The sequence below is a fragment of the Sylvia atricapilla genome, chromosome 4 (assembly GCF_009819655.1).
Source record: "Sylvia atricapilla isolate bSylAtr1 chromosome 4, bSylAtr1.pri, whole genome shotgun sequence".
Lineage (NCBI taxonomy): Eukaryota > Metazoa > Chordata > Aves > Passeriformes > Sylviidae > Sylvia > Sylvia atricapilla.
The window spans coordinates 45,514,937-45,534,223 of NC_089143.1; the positions used below are offsets into that span (position 1 = coordinate 45,514,937).

Sequence of the window (19,287 nt, forward strand, 5' to 3'; positions counted from 1 at the left end):
TTGGCCACAAGTAGGTTCCCCCAGTCACTCCTACTTCAAAGTCTCCGCTTTGATGACTCCTGCTTTGCTCTCTTCCTCCACCTTTAAAGCTCATAATTAACTTAAGACAGCGCAGAGCCTGGAAGCTGAAACCCAAATTACATTTCCCAGCAGCGGCCATCAATGGCAGGCAGCTGTTACAGTCCAGGGAGCATTAACATCCAGGGGCTGCTCCTGCAGAGTGGCGGGGGGTTTCAGATGCCGACAGCATCCAAGGAGCCTGCAGGGAGCAGCAATGCTCCAGCCACGCTCCAGCCCTGCAGACAGAGGTACACTCCTGCTCCCACAGCCTCATTCCAGCCCCTGCCACGGGAATTGCTCCCTGCTCAGCTGTGCCACGCAGGGAAGAAGCAATTCAGGCAAGTCACCCTTCACCGCGGCTGGAGCACCGACACACCACCTGGCACAAGCAGGCTCCACCACCCCGCTAATGATGTGCAGAGAGCAAAGAGGGCTTGTCCAAGGTCAGCCAGGAAAGAAACCAGATCTGTTCCCTGCTTTGTAAAATGGGACACGGCTAACACAAGCCCTGTGTAAAGATCATTACCCACAGGTAAAAAAAGAAAAAAAAAACCCAAACATTTTCTGGGTTAGCCTCTGATGGTGGCTATTACACTTAAAAGACTTTCAACTGGAAGGAGAGCTGGGATATTATATTATTATAGCACTTCAGGAATCTTCATATATTTTATGAGCACATTAGTATTATTTGTTTATTTAATAGCAATGCTGAAGGGTCTAATAAAATGTGAACACTTGCAGTACCAAGAACATAATGGCTTCCCATAACATTTTATACACATGAGAAATTCAAAACTCCTAAGTAATCATAATGAGAAGTGGATTTTCATCACTAATGTCAGGAGGTACCTAGTGATATCATAGCACATGCTGTAATGTAGAGAGTGACTTCCTCCCTTATTTGCATTAATGAGAATTTCCATAAAGAACACATTACATATATAAAAAAATCCTTTACAGCTGCTCTATATTGAAATTATGATTCATTTGGAATTACTATGGTCTGGGCACAGCAATCTATGAGAATAGAAACACAGCCCTAAAGCCTGACTGTTCAGGTGCTCCATCCATATCAGAAATATCTACAGCAGCTCTGAAAAGGAGGGATTTGGAATTGCATGGAGCCATTCATGGAATAAAACATCAGCAAGGTGCTTAGCAGCTCAAGGAAATGGTTTTCTGCCTGTTTTCCTCATCCGGCATAACAGTTTGGTATAAAAGAGTGCAGGAAACCCCACGTAACAGGTCTGGAAAATAACTGTTTTGAGTTGAAAATAAAAGAGAAACCTCACATTTTTTATGCTGTCATAAACATTTTCCTGCAGGTTTGCTGGCACTGATGTTACATCTAATTGCCAATAAGAATAATTTCTTCTTCAGATGGTAAATGGTACATGTAAAATAGCCCAAGGAACCAGATCTATCTCGTATTTAAAAATTAACAGAAATTTCAGGTTCTTCTCTTTCAGTACACGAAATGCCATATGCAGGGACATGCCACCATGGTGATGTCCAGTTGCAGCAGTTGAGATGTGCCACATGCAACTGTGCAAGGCTCAGTTGGAAGGTGTGGGGACAAATGACTGTAAGCTCACAGCAGTATATCTGTTTTGGCCCATACCACCAGTAGAACCTAATCTTGCCTCCCTCATTCCTGTTTAAAGAAAACAACATACCTTTTTTGGCCTCTCCTCTGAGGATAAACTTTTCTGAAGGGCCTTTTCATTGTTAATCTGGGGAACTCCATTGCCATCAGTGAAGCAGCAATAGTACATACATATACACACACACACACACACACACACATAAAACTTCTTTATGACCTTGCAAGAGACTGAGTGATTAGCAACACTGATGGCTCAGAAGTAAATGTGTGCTTACAGTGAAAATAGAAAAAGCCTCTCCAAGACTATTTAGCTGTTTCTCCCCAAGTGCAGCTTTATTTCTTGATTGTGTTTACCTTACTTGTAGCTGTGTAGCTATTCAGATTCATGTTTAAATACCAACTGGCTGTTCTATTCACTTAATGTGGTATTAGCAAAGGGAACAGGAACCTCCCATTTCGATTACCAAGACTGTCATTATTTGTAGTGGTGGCTAGCATGCCTGGGAATAGTTGTGGAAGGATGTACCTGGACATCCATGAGCTTTGCACATCCTAAGAGTTTCCCCAAGAGACACTCTCGGTTTGTATTACCAAGATAAAGTCAACAGGCAGATAATTGGAGCAGTATTTACTATCTACCTCATGCACTCAAGTTTTGCCTTCTCTAACCCTGCAGTAGAGCACAGGTAGGCAAGAATGCCATTCACAGACAAAGAACTGCCAAAACTCCTGTTTCTGAAAGACAGACCACGGTAATTTTCTTTGTGGTAGCAGCACTGCATTTAGTCTGAGTGAATTGCTCACTTGGCTGCTGACTGCAACAGAAAAAGTTGATATGAGTCAACACCCCTGGACATAAAAAAACTGAAAGAACATTCAGCCAAGAACACATGCAGGCTAAATAACCAGAGGGAATCCAACTCTAGGGGTGGGTATTCAGACAAGGAGCTTGCTCTGAGAAATGGTTCTAAGCTGAGTCTGTACCTGCTTGATGCATTAACCAACGTCTTCAAGCTGCTGGGGTTACGGATGAGCTTGTCCAAGATGCTGACAATTTCGTCAAACTTGGGCCTGCTGTTGCGGTCTTTCTGCCAGCAGTCGAGCATTAGTTGGTAGAGAGCAGCAGGGCAGTCCATGGGACTTGGCAGGCGATAGCCTTCCTCCACGGCTTTAATCACCTACAGGACACAAAACGCAAGGCTTTTCTTCCCCTCATCCTTTCCCCAAATGCAAATTGACTTTAACATAGCCAATTTGATTTTTAGGATCAGCAATCTGCTCACAAAAAATCCTGCCACCCCCAAACTCTGCCCAAGAGAGGCAAACTCAGTAAGCCCCTCTATCTTCAATATTTTCTATGGGATGGGTTGAATAACTTCATTTTTAGTCACTGCAAAAAGAATCTAGAAGGCCAAGGCGCTCCTGCAACCAGGGGCCAGACTGCCCAGTTGCACTTGTTCAAAGCTCAGTTGTGGTCTCTACATTATATACCAGGACACTCCCAGAGCCTATGCTAAATCCATGAAAAAGAGCCTACAGGTCTTTCTGGCATCTTCTTGGAGTGCAGTGATTTTGTTTATTCAGATGTTGGCTTCTTTTTAAATGAAAAGGCATGTGCTAGACCACAAATTTGTATTACAGTAATAAAAGTCTGACTGTATTTCAAAAGAGACTTTGAATGCTAATTGATGGATGGATTCAAGGCAGAGACAGAACAACCATCTCATATATCATTCAATACTGTCTGGGTCTAGTAGTTTCTTAGTGTGGCCACATTTCTGCCAGGAATTTAAAATGTCAGCCCAAGAGTATGTAAATTAAAACCAGGGAAGTTGTTGCACTGATTTCAAATACAAACCATCTATGGTTTTATATCTAAAACAAGTGGTATGCATATGTGTTGCCTGCCCTCTTAAAAGGCAGAAACGCATAAAGGAGGGCAGAATTGAAGAAGGCAACTTGTTTTCCCCAGTTTGGGGCAGATTCGTGGCAAAGCTTTAAGCCTAGCAGTTCCCACTTTGAAACATTACAATTTTCAGGAGAATGCGGCTCATGTTTCAAGCCACGAGATTCTGTGTGTCTGTGCCAAGGGAGTCATGGCAGCCCATCTTCACACCCTCCACTCCCAAGATTCCTTGATGAAAAGGAGCTGGAAGAAGATATTTGCTACGTCCACATGAAAACCACATGTGCTTCACTGTCCACTCCAAAGACTACCTCAAATACCATTCATTCTAGGCTCTGCCTCTTCAACTTGAAAACATCCTGTGTTGAAAAAGAAGGCTCTGTGGTTAACATGGAAGTTGTTGTCTTGGTTTTTAGTTGCTAGATGAGTAGTAAGTACAGGATGAGCTGTGTCAGGCTAGCACTGCATTTCAGAAGCCTTCAAAATTCAGGACTGCATGGATTGCTTTTAAATTGTCCTCCATCACAGAGCTTTTTGTTAAGTGTAAGAGTCACAGGAATGAGCCAGGCTGACTGAGCAGCAGTAGTGGGAACCTCAAACCCTCTGAGGATGTACACAGCAGAGAAGCAGTTAGGTGAGGTTTTACTATCTCCTCCAAGGAGAAAAAAGCACATCAGATGATCTGGGCCATAACATGTGCAGTCCTTTTGGGCCCATCTGAGATTTCATCTGTCTCTGGAGCAGTTGTACCACTCTCCACCCAACCTGCACCTGCAAGGTAATCTCTTCTATGGCCTGGCTGTTGCTCCCAGCTCCATCACACTGTGCTATTTATACTCTCTGTTCTTCACACCATGCTTTTCAGCTGGTCTCTAACTCCAAATTTGCAGCTGCCCTATAAAGGAAAAGGTTCACTGTGGCACAGCCATGAGAATGTTATTTGCTGTGTCCATGTCTGTATTTATAACAATAATGGGTCATCCTCCAGCTGTAGCAGAAAGAAAATAGCAGCAAGACAGGGAGCAGACCCTCTGGCACCAGATCAGAATATCTGAACTATATCTGCAGTGGGGTTATGCGTGCTGGATATTCCTGGCAGTAACATCACAATCAATAGCGTTAACTCAATTTACAGGACGTCATTCGCCCTGGTGATACAATGTAAATAGCATCAAAATACTGCAAGAAGCTAGGATGCTGAAATACACTCTTGCATCTGAAGGTGCCTTCAGGCGTCTAGCAGTAAGAGGAGCAAAATACCTGAAACAACAAAGACTGAGTCACTTGTAGCCACCACAGTGATTAGAGAATAAGAAAATGAGACATTTGCTGCTCCATTCATTGGTGTGTACTGCTTTGTAAGACTTGAAGATTTAGAATTTGTACCTAAGGAAGCACTTTTGTTTCTCTTTCTCTTCTGGACAAGCACTATTCAGTTATGGATTGGGGTGACTGAACTGGATGTTTAGGAGAGGATCATTTAGGATAGTCTATTCCAGTAAACCAAAGCAACAGTCAGTAGTGTTTTCACAGATTCACCAGTCTGAACACTAGAAATCAACCACTGTGATTATCTAGCTTATCAACCTGTGCAACACAGGCCACAATATTCCTCTCAATAGTTCCTGCATCAAAGCCTTATCTCGTGGTCAAGCCAAAGCATATTTTTAAAGGGCCATCCACAAATCAGCATGACTTTAAAATGTGATTTGTAGCCTTAAAACATTTCCTGCCCTATGGCACTTCACCTCCTTTAAAGCATGCCATTTGTAACATGGTGAAAATAATTCTGCTCATCATCAGCTGTGCTTGAAAATGATGTGCTTTAATTACAGGCCATGTGGCAAGAAACTCTTGTGCAACAGAGTCCAAAATTTATGTGACCCCTTTTTCCTCTGCACAAAAACCAATGATGTATCTAACACCACTGACTCTTCTGTCAATACTAGCAGAGGGGGGAAAAGAGGAGGCCTAAAGGAGGAAGAATTGCATGAGAAATATGCCACAACACTGGATTAAGTTCCTATGTCACCACCATCCAGGCACCTACCATGTGCACAAAGGGCAGAGGCAAGTAATACAGAGGTTACACAAGCAAAGCCTAAGCAGGGACTGATGCTTATAAACATCTCACTACTCCTCTGTTTTCTGCTTTCACTCCAGGTAAATCTGTGCCCCACAGAACATGGAGGCATTTGGGCCTTTTGGAACAGTTCTGTAAAGTGTGGACGCTCACAGTGTTATGATTCAGACAAGGGACTCCCCTGGCCACAGAACAATACTTCACTGGCACCATCCTCAGTCTTGGCCTGGCATTTACTGAACAACATCTGTGCTATGCCAGCACATCAGCATTAAAGATAGTTACAGTGCTCAGTGTGAACGAAAAAGCTTGGCTCTCAACTGCTGCCTTCTCTGCACTGACTATGGAAGCAAGTCCCTGTATTTGATTAAGACAAATCCCTGTGTATCCCATAAAAACATGCTGCTTTACTGAACTTCTGCAAATGTGACAGCCTCAGCAGTGCAGGAGCAGTGGGGCATTCATGCCAAACAGCGTGCTCAGGCCTCTAGCAAGAAGCATGGCGTGACTGTCTCAAAGGTACCGCTCGTTTCCACGCCTGGACTCAAAGTGAGATGAGACGGGAGTCAGCATGACAGGTAGTAACATCCACTGATGGCAAAGGCTTGCTAACAAAACTCAGGAAGAGCAGAAGGCTCAGCCAGAGACCTTGCTGCCAGTGCATTGGCAGAAAACTCACTGGAATAGGAATGCTGCTCAAAAAAGCAGAAAGGATGAAACACCAAGTATTGTGACCAGAGGAAACCCATCCAGTAGTAGGATTTCCACAGGTAGCAGGATTGCTCCACATGCCCCGTGGTGAATCTGACCTCACGACTAGCTGGCATTCTCAGAGACCTTTGCAAATCATAATTCTCAGAGTTATGAAGAGGAAGGAGTGACCTAGAAAATCTGACTACCCCAGGCTCAATTTTTTTTTAGCCTTAGACAAGGACAGATGTTGATGGTGTGATCAGGGTAGAATGCAGCCCTGCAGTAGGATCAAGAGACCCTTACTCAGTCTGGGATTGGAACAGCAGTCAGGTAGGAGAGAATATTCTCAGGCATTTCACTGTTTGGAGATGCTTCAGAGGGTGGCCTCGAGGTCAGAGGCTCAAGGGGGCACTGGAACTCAGGAGCAAGGGCACACAACTCAAAGGGTACTGTATAAATGAAGGAGAGCTTGTGCAGGCACAGACTTGCAAGATGTTCACAACCGGAGAAAAACTGTTCTCTTGAGATCAGCAATGCAAGAACAACCAAGATGTAGCTCTGTGGACTGCTGTCACTAGATCAAATCATCCAGCTTTTCTGCCGGGAAACAAAGCTCTTACTATGACTCTCCTGAGCTTCTGCTTTATGTGGCAGCAGGGGTTTGAACATACAACTAAAATGCTGCCAGTTTATCAGTATCTATCCCCTGGCAGGGCTCTGTCATTAAGCAGAGGAGGGACAGGCTCCAGCTCTAACAGCATTAGTGAAGCTTCAGTGGTCTGCTGGGGGAAGCAGGCTTGCCTCCATGCAGACACATTTCCCTCTGTGCACAGCCTGTTCTGGGTTGCTGCAAAAAAAAAAAGAGCATCAAACGGGAGGGCTCATTTCTGTCTGGCATGAGGGAGCAAAGCCATTTTTACAGCAGCTCTCCTCCTCTTGTCCCCATTCTGCCTCTCTGATGGTAGAATAAATGCTGAGGCCCTGAAGTCCCATCACACAGCAGCTCTGGCACATGCTTACATCTTGGTTTGTCATCTCCCAGTAAGGCCTCTCGCCGTAGGACATCACCTCCCACATCACAATGCCGTAGCTCCAGACGTCGCTGGCAGATGTGAATTTGCGGAAGGCAATCGCTTCAGGGGCTGTCCATCGAATGGGGATCTTCCCTCCCTAAATGGAAAAGAAACGGAGAAAAACCCCAAAAAACAGATTGCAGAGGAGGGCAGAGAACATGCAAAAAAAGTCGAAACAGCTCTTCTCAGAGCACCAAGGGATGTTATTTTCTCTCTGGAAAGAGACATCGAATTTTAAAGTAAATCTGTTTGACAGCATGGGGCCCCTTTCCACATTATCTCAGCCCATAAGCATTTGTAGGCTGCCTACTAATTGGCTGTCCTGAAGGTTTGTTGTTTGAATGCTGGGACATGTATAGGATCAACATCTCAATTATGTTGCACGGGTTGGTAAGGGAATACAGTTCCTCCATTTCTGAGAGTAAGCTGGGGAGGAACAGACAGTTCTGAAGCGAGGAAGACTTTGATCTAACGAGGGCTTCATGCAAATTGCTGCAGAAGTAATTCCCATTTTTTTCTTCTTTCTTTTAATGCAGTCCTGGTCCTGCAGAGAGATCTGTGTAGCAGGCACAGAAATCTGCGTGTGCAAAGACCAGCCTGCTTGGCCTCTGCTGTGGGACTGAAAATGATGCCACAGCTGTCAAATGTGCTTTGCTGTTTCTTTTTTTTCCTTCTATCATTTTAGAAATCAAACTTTAGATCAGCTCTGAGAAGAGAAAGAGGAGGGAAAGGAGAATCTGGATTAAGGAATACTTTTCGCATTGGGTTTAAAGAGTTATCTCCCTTGATTTATATAAAAAAATACTATACTGTGAAGTGCTTTCCTCTCCGTGTTGAGCTAAATACTGGAAGATCTCCCTGCATGCCCCCTAACAGTGCTTATTATTGGAGAAAGACAGGATTTGGAACACATTTTCAAAGCAACTTTTAAAAAGTCTCTTCTTCCCATAATTACTTATTCACAAGCTCAGCAGCACATGCCTTAAGTGAAGGGCCAGATTCTCAGCAGTGCCAATTAGCTCATGGCAGCACACGGGAGCCACAGCAGGGCTGGCCAAGAGCCCTTCAGCCTGCAGGGAAGTGCCAGTCCAGCTGTGCACTGAGTCCCATCATGGGGCCAGGGCTGACAAAAGCTCAAAGGCCTTTCCAAGACATCCACAGGAACTGGGAACGTGACTCCAGACAGCTCCCATCACCCACCAAACAATACCCTTGGAAAAACAGCAATAAGACATGTCAAAGGTGTACCAATCACTGCCATTAATACTGGAGGTTCTGTCCAAGTCTGTGCTGCTGAGGCTGGGTCCTGCCCATCCCCTCTCTCCAGTGCCAGTGTCACATGGGCAGAGCAGGGGCAGAGCACTGATGTTGGAGAAGCTCGCTCTTGGGCAAGGAGAAATTACTCTCAACTGGAGAATGCTGAGGGCAATGTGCATTATTTGCAATGGGCACTCATTACACACTTACCAATGTATTAAAAGGGTCCAATTGATCAGAAGACCATGGCTTACATCACATGATGGGTGCCTGAGCAAAGCAATTGCTCTTTCTTCCCTTTGGTATTTACCAAAGAGGAGAGAATAGAGCTTGGAAGCATGGTAACTTTGTAAAGTTTGCTATTTGACTTGCTGTCCTGGTTTGGAGGAACACCAACCCAGAACACTTGCATACTCAACTTAAACTTAAAAGCTATTAGTTAAGCTCTGTGTTATTTGGCCATTCCCAGTCTAAATTAAAGGCATTTGCAAAATTTATCTGGTAACAATAAACTGTTACCACCCGATCAAACCCTCTTGCACAGTTTAGAGGCTCTGGATTCACAGAAACCTCTTTGCTGGAGAGCCTGAAGACCAAAATGTGGCAAGAAACACATTTCTCTTGAGCTCAACCAGTTTGGTATCCCTGTAACTCACCCTGGTTGTGTATGCTGCTTCAGGGTCATCTTCTAGGACTCTGGAGAGGCCAAAGTCTGACACTTTGCAGACCAAGTTGCTGTTGATCAGGATATTCCTGGCGGCCAGATCTCTGTGCACGTAACCCATGTCAGACAGGTATTTCATTCCTGACGCGATGCCTCGCAGCATCCCCACCAGCTGGATGACTGTGAACTGCCCATCGTTCTTCTGCAAAAGGAAGGAGATATCTGATGAGCTGAGAGCCCCTGCACCCTCAGCATTGCATGTGCATGAATAAAAATGCAAAAGGCAAGTCTCCAAGGAAGGAGACCAGGAAAATTAATAATTCATTACTCTCATGCTCTGACCATGAAGCTTTTCTAAGTTTCACTGTTTAGATGAGGATCTCTAGAGACAAAGCTAAGGAAATGTAGTTCTTTTAACTTGAGATCAAGGACTGAGCTGCTTCTACTGGTGACTGATAAAGAGACTGTGACAGGGAGTGAACATGTGTATAAGGGCACTAGGCTGGGCTGTTTCTCGGCCAGGTAAGTAAATGGCACCAAGTTGCATGGAAATCCTACCTGTAGGGGTTCATGAATACTTGAGGGGACAAGGACTCTTCCCCATGTTGCCACATTGTATTTCTAACCCCTTCCCCCAGTCTCCCTTCTTTAGCTCCTACAATTCATGGAAAAACTCTGACAAGTCTGGGGTTTGCTCTGCTGCAGTATGGATCTGCTGTTGAACCACATGACATTTTGCAGGGTAAGTTAATACCTTCCATGCAGTCAACTGCCTTCTAAAATAAAGTAATATCCTCCAACTTATTCTTAGCTGTTTCTATCATTGCATGCATCAGGTCCATCATAAGGCTGTGTAAATGCAGATCGAAGAGACAACTGAGCTGCTCCTGCCTCCAGACAGCACCAACATCCAGAAAACATTTTCAATGACATTAACCATCTACAAAGAAGCCAAACCTTAACCAAGTCCCCAGGTCCCCCTGGAAAAAGGATCTAAGTAATACCTTTAAAAATGTATCCAGAGAGCCATTCTCCATGTATTCAGTCACTATCATTACTGGTTTGCCTTGAAAAAAAAGTGCACGAGTTTGTTAGGAATTTATCTAAAAAGCATGAGCAATAAAAAAGCCTTTTAATAGTGTGTCTGCATCTGGTTATACAGCCATGCAACAGTAAATCTACACCAAGACACTGCTGTCCCAGCAGGATGACAAGAGTTGTTCCCAGAATATATACAGAAGTAGGGAAATAGAGGAGGGGGCATGAAAAAGTAAAACCATATTATGGGTGGGGTAGCAAGCCCTAGAGTGTTTAAATGATGATTGAGGAGGACATTGCAGCCTTGTTCTTGTCTCCAGCAACAAGCTGAAAGCTTGCAGAGGCCAAACTGCACACAGCAGCCTCTTTGGACCCTTCCTGTGAGCTTCAACACCCTGAAGTAACAATGGGAGCCCACCAAGAGCAACAAGGATGACCTGAAGCCTAATCTTGGTAGCCAGCAAAACCAAGACCAGGAAAGGATGGGATTACATTCTTTGTAATTCAAGTAATTCCATGTGACTACCCTTGTAAACACATGTGGAAGTAAGAAAAGGAATATTTATGCCGCAGAACAAAAGCTCGTTAAGTGTGGAATGAGTGCAAGCGGAAATCAAAGTAAAAGTTCTTAACAAAAGACCTGGCCTCCTATTGTTGACAGGAATAATAATGTTTTTCCAAATCTGTTTGATTAATTTTCATGCCCGAGTCATTTTAATGGTGATTATATATAGTTTTTGCTCAGTTTTTATATCTAATTTCTCGCTAGCTTGCCACAATGGCGTAGCAATAATTAATGTGGTGTGCTCCAGCCCTTGTAAATTCAATGAAATCTTATAAGAACATGTAAATTATTTTTTATTTAAATCAATTTCCATTAGCTAGCACAAAGCACAGACAAAAGAGGAGCTGTCAGTTATTTGTAAAGTGCATTATAAATGTCTTTTATAGAAATGATCAACGAGAGCTGCTGTGTGTCATAACATGCACACGAAGGTAAATACTAAAAATCAGCACATGTCCTACCATTTAGATAGATCTTAATTTTCCCCTTTTTGATTACCTTAACTATTTTGCCTAATTTACTGCTTAATTATGTACATAACAAAGGTAATTGTGAACTTGTCAATCAAAATACTCATTGCTGTGCAAACACTGCCTTTGCAGCATGAAGGACCTGTGCTGCTTCAATTCTTCTAAGTTACTCCCCCAGCTGTTGCCTAAGCTTGAAACTTGCCCTAAATATTACTTTTGATATGAAAAATGCACCTTGGGACCATGAAAAATATTGCTGAATCCCAAATGAAAGGATGGGGCCCATCTTTACGTATGACAGCCATCTGTCTACGCTCAACACAGGCTGAGTGTAGGAGGGAGGAGAGATCTCAGGGCACCATTGCTATTGGATGGCAGCAAACATGTCAGTGGCTTTGCAGGGAAGAAAACTCCAAGGATATCTCAAATGTTAAATTTTTTTTGTTTGTTTGTTTGTTTTTAAAAGCTGAACACCCAACTTTAGCATGGGGTCCCTTATCTCTGACACTTCAAGGCAGCGTTGCAGTGAGAATGGTGTCTTGTTATGCCACTGCCTGGGGGACCTCCTCCAGACTCCTGCCTTTGGATGCCATCAGAGAGAAAAAAAAAAGTAAGATTTCTGGCACTTCTGTTTCATTATCTGACTGCTGCAGGTTGGCAGCAATCATGGAATAAATTAACTCCATATCCAAGAGCATGGAAATAAGGACACAAATAGATAATTTTCAACAAAGTAAATTAAAAGTAAACATCAGTCCTTCCGAAGTACTGGGCTGATTCTCTGTGTCACCAGGGCTTCCTCCTGCTGCCATTACAGGGTCATAAAATCTGTGTGGATGGCACTCATGTCAGCAGTGTGCACATTAATGCAATGTGCACACCATGAGTGCAACCAAATGGGATGCACATGAAAACTTTCACTACCTTTGTAATGCAGAAGTAACTGAGGGTTTATCTGCAAAGTGACAATGATTAGTCCAAATTAACTAAGGTGTGCATTTGAACTATATTAGTTAAATACAACAATATTCTCATTCAGAATTAAAAATGGCCTGACTCAGTTTAACTTAATTTACTTCCAAAGTAAATCATGATGCAGCAAAGACATTATACCCTAAAGATCTGATTCTACAAAAGGCCAGTGACTGAGATACTGAAGAGTAAAAGAAGTTAAATACTTTGAGAGAGCAGAATTGTTAGCGATTCATAAAGGTTATTTTGGTCGATCTAAAAGAAAAGGAAAAACCTATGAAGATGCTCCAGATGTCTTCTGGAAAAAAAAGTTTGAGTGCAGTAAAGAAACACATACTGAGCTGTGAGAAGTTCTGGGTATGTACATCCCCTTGAATCCAAACTCCTCAAAGTGCAGTTTAGAAGCAGCGTTTCCACAATCTTTGGAGCAGCCAGCCACTTTGTATAAAAGGCAGCCTGCTAGGGAGGCACATTCTCACTAAACGTGGGATTTCCAACCATCCCCTGAGGTTCCAGGAGCCAGAAGGACTCAGGCCCATGCCAGTAGCAGCTTTCATGGATGTATAATCATCATTCACTCCCTGCCCAATATTCCAGATCTCTGCAGGGCTAGAAATTGGAGCTCTTACACAGGATGTCCCCAAGAGATTTTGGTATTTATTAAAATTCTGGGAGAAATCCTTTTTTTTTTTTTCTTTTTTCCTTTAAATTTTTACAAAATGCAATTTCAAGGAAAAATGCCAGATTACAGAACATCATTGATTTTGTGGAAGTTACAAGGATGCACAGCTAAAGCCTCTGTACGTTGTTTATTGCAACTGTGAAAATGAACTAATGTTGGAGACACTTCCTCTGAGGAATGACAAATGGTACTGAGTGCAGCCACATGGCCCCCAATGCCACCATCTGAACAGTAGCAGCTAAGCAAACTCTGACATTGCCAAACATGAAGATGAGGGGAGACAGCCATTTACACCTGTGAGGCACTGGTGCTTCTTCACTTAAAACTCATCTTAAAATGAAGAAGTTCTTTTCAACAAAATAGCCCTTGATATAAAGTAGATCCTCCAAGGCTTTAAAATGGATGAATAACAACAGCTCTACACATTTCCCACAACCTCAGCACAGCATCAACAGTCTTGCCCTGGGCACGTTTGGATGTGCTGTTCGTTTCCCTGCCCTTATCTTTAGTGCGTACAGTTAATTTGGAGAAGAACTGGGCTAGAAAAGTTACAGAGGGCTGTTCTGCTAACTGAGCAAACTGAGTCAGACCTCAATAACTCTTGTGCTGGGATGTCCTCAATCCCTCCCATAGGACAGCACCATGGGCAGTTGTTATCAGGTGCATCTCTAGTGGATCCCAGAGGGAGCTTGCTTTAATTCTGGTTTTACAATTCCTGTCATCTTCACCTACAGTCGCATTCTTTTCCCCTGCTTCTGGAAAGCAAAACTTCTTTTGGAGAAATTTTGAAAAGTGCATTCAGAACAGGCATCACCTAGGTCCTTCTCCCCTAACCAACTCTCCCAACAGCCAAAGTCAGAGATAACACACAGAACTCACAGAAAGTTCATGGAGAGCAGTCCACAGCAGGTTGTACCTACTTTTTGTGACGACACCTTCCAGGTGGATGATGTTGGGGTGGTCAAATTGCCCCATGATGCTTGCTTCTCCCAAGAAATCTCTTCTCTGTTTCTCTGTGTAGCCCACCTTCAGGGTTTTGATAGCCACTGGAAACTCACGTTTTCCCTGCAGCTTCAGCCTCCCACTGCAGACTTCTCCAAATTCACCTTCAGAAGGAAATGAGGAAGAATGGGATTACACCACATGAAGGGAACACATGCTGTGCCTCTGTCTACAGGATGCAGCACAATCTTGGCTGATGAAAAGCAAAAAGGGCTGCCCTGTATCCATGGATATGGACTGCTGAACATCATAGTCATGACTACCTGAAACAGCCACTGTACCACAAGCCAAGTAATTCATAAACACAAGAAAACTTTGAGTAAAAATGTAATTTTCCTATATTTAAAGAGCTATGCTTTATATTCCACTGGGCTTTTTTCTCATTTCATTTTTTTGTCTACTATATGAAAGAGTCCTGTCATATCCTATACCACTGCCCTCTGTGGATAGCTGTAAAACTCAAACCACTTACTTCTTAACCTTCCTTTGGTAGGTTACATAGATAGAAAGCTGTCAGTCTTTCACAGTAACATATCTTTTTATAGACTGTGAACTCTTCATAATTTATTGCTATCTTTCCCAAAAAGTAACCTAAATAGATTTTTTTCTGGTGAACACTAAATTACATCCAAACTCACAATTTCAGAGGACAAAAATACTCCTAATGTTGGAAGCAAGTCTAAATAAACAGCTTTACTGGAAACAAAATGGGAGTTTCATCTTTTAACCAAGGAAGTTTAAAGCTCTGGGCCTTGGCTTGTGCTTTTTTAATGTTCCAGGTGATATCTTATTTTTAATTTTTGCTTCAAGACTGACCTTAATGTTGCAGGATAAAAAGGTTCAAATGATAAAAATAATGTGAAACTTAAGTGACTCCTTTCTCTTAGCATCCATTGAAACTCAACTGATCATTTGTCACCATTTTCTGACATTTTCAGTTCAGCTCCTGAATTTCAAAACTGCAGACAATGACAGGTCTGTCCCAAACTTCAGCTGGAACATGCTTCACTTGCAGGGTACCTAACAGTTCAGATTTTTCACAGCCCTTTCCAGATTTCTCATGTTAAGGAAGTCAACCCTTCACGTTGCTAAGGGTCATGGAATGCATTTCCATACCAGCTCCAATAACTCTTTCAATGGTTATGCATGAAGCTTCAATTTCTTTAGCGAACTCGTGGACAGCTTGATTAGGGTCCTCGTAGGTGTGGGGGTCGACATAGGTCCTCACTCCGGGCAGCTTAACTGCAAACACAAATTAAGCACATTTAATGGCACATGACATCACAGAAAATGGGCATTACACTCCTGTCCCTTGCACTTTGCTCCCCTGGAGATTTATTTCTATGGTGAAAATGAGTATCATTCCTGAAAAATGACATTTAGTTTATATGTGACATATATGCAACTTCAGCATATTTCGAAAAGCACAACAGTGCTCAGCTGGAATGATGTGCAGCTAAAAATCCCTTTTGGTGCTGTGTAATGGCTTAGTTGGGTGTCTGGTAGAAAAAATCCTTTTCTGGAATCAGAGAGGAACACCAGGAGGAAAAGTACAAATAGCAAAATGTTACAGGAGTAACTTGCAAAGCAAGCTAGATGGATGGGGGTTGATGGAGAGCTGAAATAAATTATGCCCTACCAGTCACACATCAGCTAATCAATCGCCCACATTATTTCAGACAGAGTTACTGAGATTTGAAAGAACTGCATATTTGCAGTACAAAGCCTGTGGGTTGTATCAGTATAAATATAATCAATAGCAGGTTTTTTCTCCAGGACTTGAGAGGCGAAAAAGTATTTTCATTATCCATATTATAAGTTTGTTTTGACAATCATTAAGGCTACTCACATGAAGAATTGCTCATCAGTCTAATGAGACAGCTACATTACACTGTGGCTCTTAATTGATTTGCTTCCTGCTGCCTTCATTACAGAGCACTAATGGAAATTTGACTTTCACTCACAATGTGTTTGCCTTTTCCACCCCAAAAGGCACCTCACTGTTACCCATCCCCAGATCCCACAGCTCTCGATGAAGGAAGGACTGACAGCAATCATGAGATTTACTTTTGAGCATCACTGCAGAGGAGTTTTCTATACAAGGGCATTAACACAGCATTTCTGAAAGCTTCCTAGGTGCAGGAAATAGGTGTTACTCCTCACACCTCTGCAGAGGCATCCAAGCTGAAGAGTAGTAGTGGGCTTGGTCCCTACAGCTGGCTGGGGTGAAGCAAAGGTTTCAAAAAGGCATTTTGGACTGATGTGTCCAGAACACAAAAACGTTGAGTTGTTATGTGCTGAGTAGAAAAAATTAGTAACATCTTGGTTCACACAGCAAAGACAGAGGAACAAACCAAAATGGCTCACTAGAAAGACTGGTGCAAACATACAGGTGTGAATAGCTCAGCACATATAAGGACTGTTCAAATCTTCAGTTCTCTGTGGGGCCTGCAGCAGGGGCAGGTGGGGACCTACTGTACAAAACAATTATTTTGTGAATTACCAGCAAAACCAGATTTTTTTTTTTTTTTCAGAAAAATACCTCTCAGTTAATTTCTCATTACCACAAAATTTCTCAAAACGACATATATAAGTTGGCTCTTTACTCACTGTGGCCATTATGAAAATGCATCTTCTCTTCTTCTGGATCTTGCTTAGCTTTGCTATAGCCACATCGCCTGGTAAAAAACAAAACACAACAGAAGAGTATTTTTGTCTCTGGCATGGCAGAACTCCATTCTTTACTTTGAATCATACAATGCAAAAAAAACCCAGAGCAGTGATGAACCCAACCTCTCTAGTGGCTCTATTGCTGCTGTCCCAGTTTTAGCTCATCAAACTAGTTGCAATTTCCCCAATGGGATTCAGGGCTCAAGGCCCACAGATTTTCAATTGGACTTGTATTTCCAAATCCCACAGATGCTTCTGAAAAATTCCACTTTACCTGACATTTAATACAGCCATTATTAAGAAGAAAAGAAAGCAGGAACAGGAAGGACAATGAAAGGGGAATGGGATGAAACATTAGAATTGCAGAAACAAAACCTCCTGGACTGCAAAGCTTTTGCAGGCACTATGTTGTATGTATTACATGCTCCCCTTCATCCACTGTGCATTTGCACAGAACTTGAAGTTATGGTGTTTTAGAAAATGGCCTTGTATAAATACTAACATCTTATACACATGCAAAATAATGGCTTAAAACAAAACAAAACCAAACTTCTTGTCTCACTGCCTTCAGGTGTCTCCTACATATTGTTGGCTCTGTACAGCATTTCATGCACACCTCCCTCTGCCCAGCAGAAAAAAAATGGAAGAAACCAAGCTGCCTGACCTATCCTGCTCCCACCTTTGTGCTAGACAGTGCAAGGATAGTGCTGAATACTACCAACCACAGTCATATGGAAGTTGCATCTCCCCCAGAACATCTCCTATTAGTTTTTAGCTGCTCTTCCCTGACTCTTTCTTCTTCTCATTGGTTTTCTAGGTGATAGTTTTGCATTAGCATTAACTGTCTGCTTTGGTGGCACTTCTGAGATCTGCTTCACTTAGACAACCACATGGAAGCCCCAGGATAACTGTATAGGCAAGAAAAACTGCTATACACACACATACACATACACACTTAAAAATACGGGATGAGGTACGTAGGATGCACATATATGTGGCTGTCTTTCCAAGGACCTGATAACATAACTGGATATGGGAACTGGATCATCCTTACCTCAAAGCACATGAACATGAGACTGAAGGACACTGCTTGGCAGAATGAAAAACCTGGAACAGACACCTGCAAGCCAGCCAGCATGCAGTGGAATCACTAGCTGGCACACCTCAAAGAAAGCCTCAGGCCACTAAGAAGCCACTTAAAGCAGAGAAACCTCTCTTCCATTGCTTCTGTGATTTTTGAGCTAGGGGCATGTGAGCACTCCAGCATCACTCACAGCAAGGAGGAGCATATGATTAGCAGGAACAAAACTGCAATTAGGAGGAGGCAGTAACAGGCATCTGCACGAAACATGCCCTCAGCATGAAGTCCTATTACAGAGAACTGCTGTCTGCCTGGTTGCAAGGGGCCAAGCAGCCTTTGGCTATAGGATTCTGGCACTGGGTTTGTGAAATGATCACAATGCAGACAAAGGCCTGGACATGATGAGGCCCCACCACTGAGCTGGACTCAGCAGAGCTGGATGCTCAACAGTTGAGGAGGGGAAAGGCAACATGAGCTTCTGGGGCTATTCTGGGGAAGAGGGAGCTTACCTTGGGGACAAAGGGAGACCTGTGCTACAGGGAGAGGAAGGGAAAAGAGACTGCAAAGGTTGTGCAAGCGCAGGGGAACAGATCAAGAAGACAAGGGAAGGCTGGCAGGCAGTCTGGGGATGCAGGCAGGGAGATAAACAGGTTGCACTTGATCAACAGCCAGGCTATACATGCAGGGCATGATTTCAGCAGCAGCAACCAAACTGAGACTGTAACACTTTGAATGCAAACCCCAAGGAAGAACACTGAGGTGCCCAGAGACATGGCTCAGTTATCTGCATGTTGGTGCTCACTGCCTTGCTCTAAAAGCAGCAGAGCTATTTCCTGAGATGGGGTCCTGCAGAATTTAACTCAAAACCTAAGCACTAGGTGCCCATGGAGACCCTGGAAGTAAGGGTCATTTCAAAGCGCATTATGGTGTTCACAAGCCCTTGGTGAGAATGGATTCTTCTTCTTCATCATATGATCTCCCCTTTAACTAAATAGAGAGATGAGCCTCAGTATCAAGTCTCACTTCTGGCAACTCCAGTTTTTTCTGCTGCAAGTTGCTGAAGTTACATCAGTTTTCCGCAGAACTAGTTTTTCTGAATGAAGGCATATGACTCAATTTGCCTTTTAAAATACACAAAAATGTCAATTGATCCTTGTAGCACATGCATGTATCCAATACTTCTGTTTTGCCTTTTGGAGCAAATGCCCTTACCTCTTCTTCAGGTTTGGAGAACTTTGCCTGTAGAAATGCTTTTCTAACATCACCCTTTCTATGTCCTGCATCTCCTGATTCTTTAACCATAAATGCGGAGGAGACAGAAAGACGCCATCCCCTGCATGCAGTGATCCAAGCACTCCTTGATGCACAACAGTCCCTGTTTTACTGCCCATGGACTCATTCCAAGGGCCAGTGCAAACCAGTTGGCTGCAGCTGCCCCTTTCTATCGAGCTGGGTAACACATACA

The 19,287-nt window shown here is 43.2% G+C and overlaps 1 protein-coding gene across 6 annotated transcripts in view; it reads right to left on the minus strand.

Moving 5' to 3' along the window:
- Window positions 1-19,287, minus strand: part of EPHA5 (EPH receptor A5) — a 202,402-nt gene that overhangs the window by 12,479 nt on the left and 170,636 nt on the right. For all 6 annotated transcript variants that reach the window (XM_066317757.1, XM_066317758.1, XM_066317754.1 and 3 more), the window contains 7 exons: window positions 16,682-16,749; window positions 15,188-15,313; window positions 13,990-14,175; window positions 10,347-10,408; window positions 9,335-9,544; window positions 7,369-7,518; window positions 2,651-2,844 (listed from right to left, as the gene is read on the minus strand). In XM_066317757.1, coding sequence (XP_066173854.1) covers window positions 2,651-2,844; window positions 7,369-7,518; window positions 9,335-9,544; window positions 10,347-10,408; window positions 13,990-14,175; window positions 15,188-15,313; window positions 16,682-16,749 — 996 coding nt within the window. The remainder of the gene's footprint in view (window positions 1-2,650; window positions 2,845-7,368; window positions 7,519-9,334; window positions 9,545-10,346; window positions 10,409-13,989; window positions 14,176-15,187; window positions 15,314-16,681; window positions 16,750-19,287) is intronic.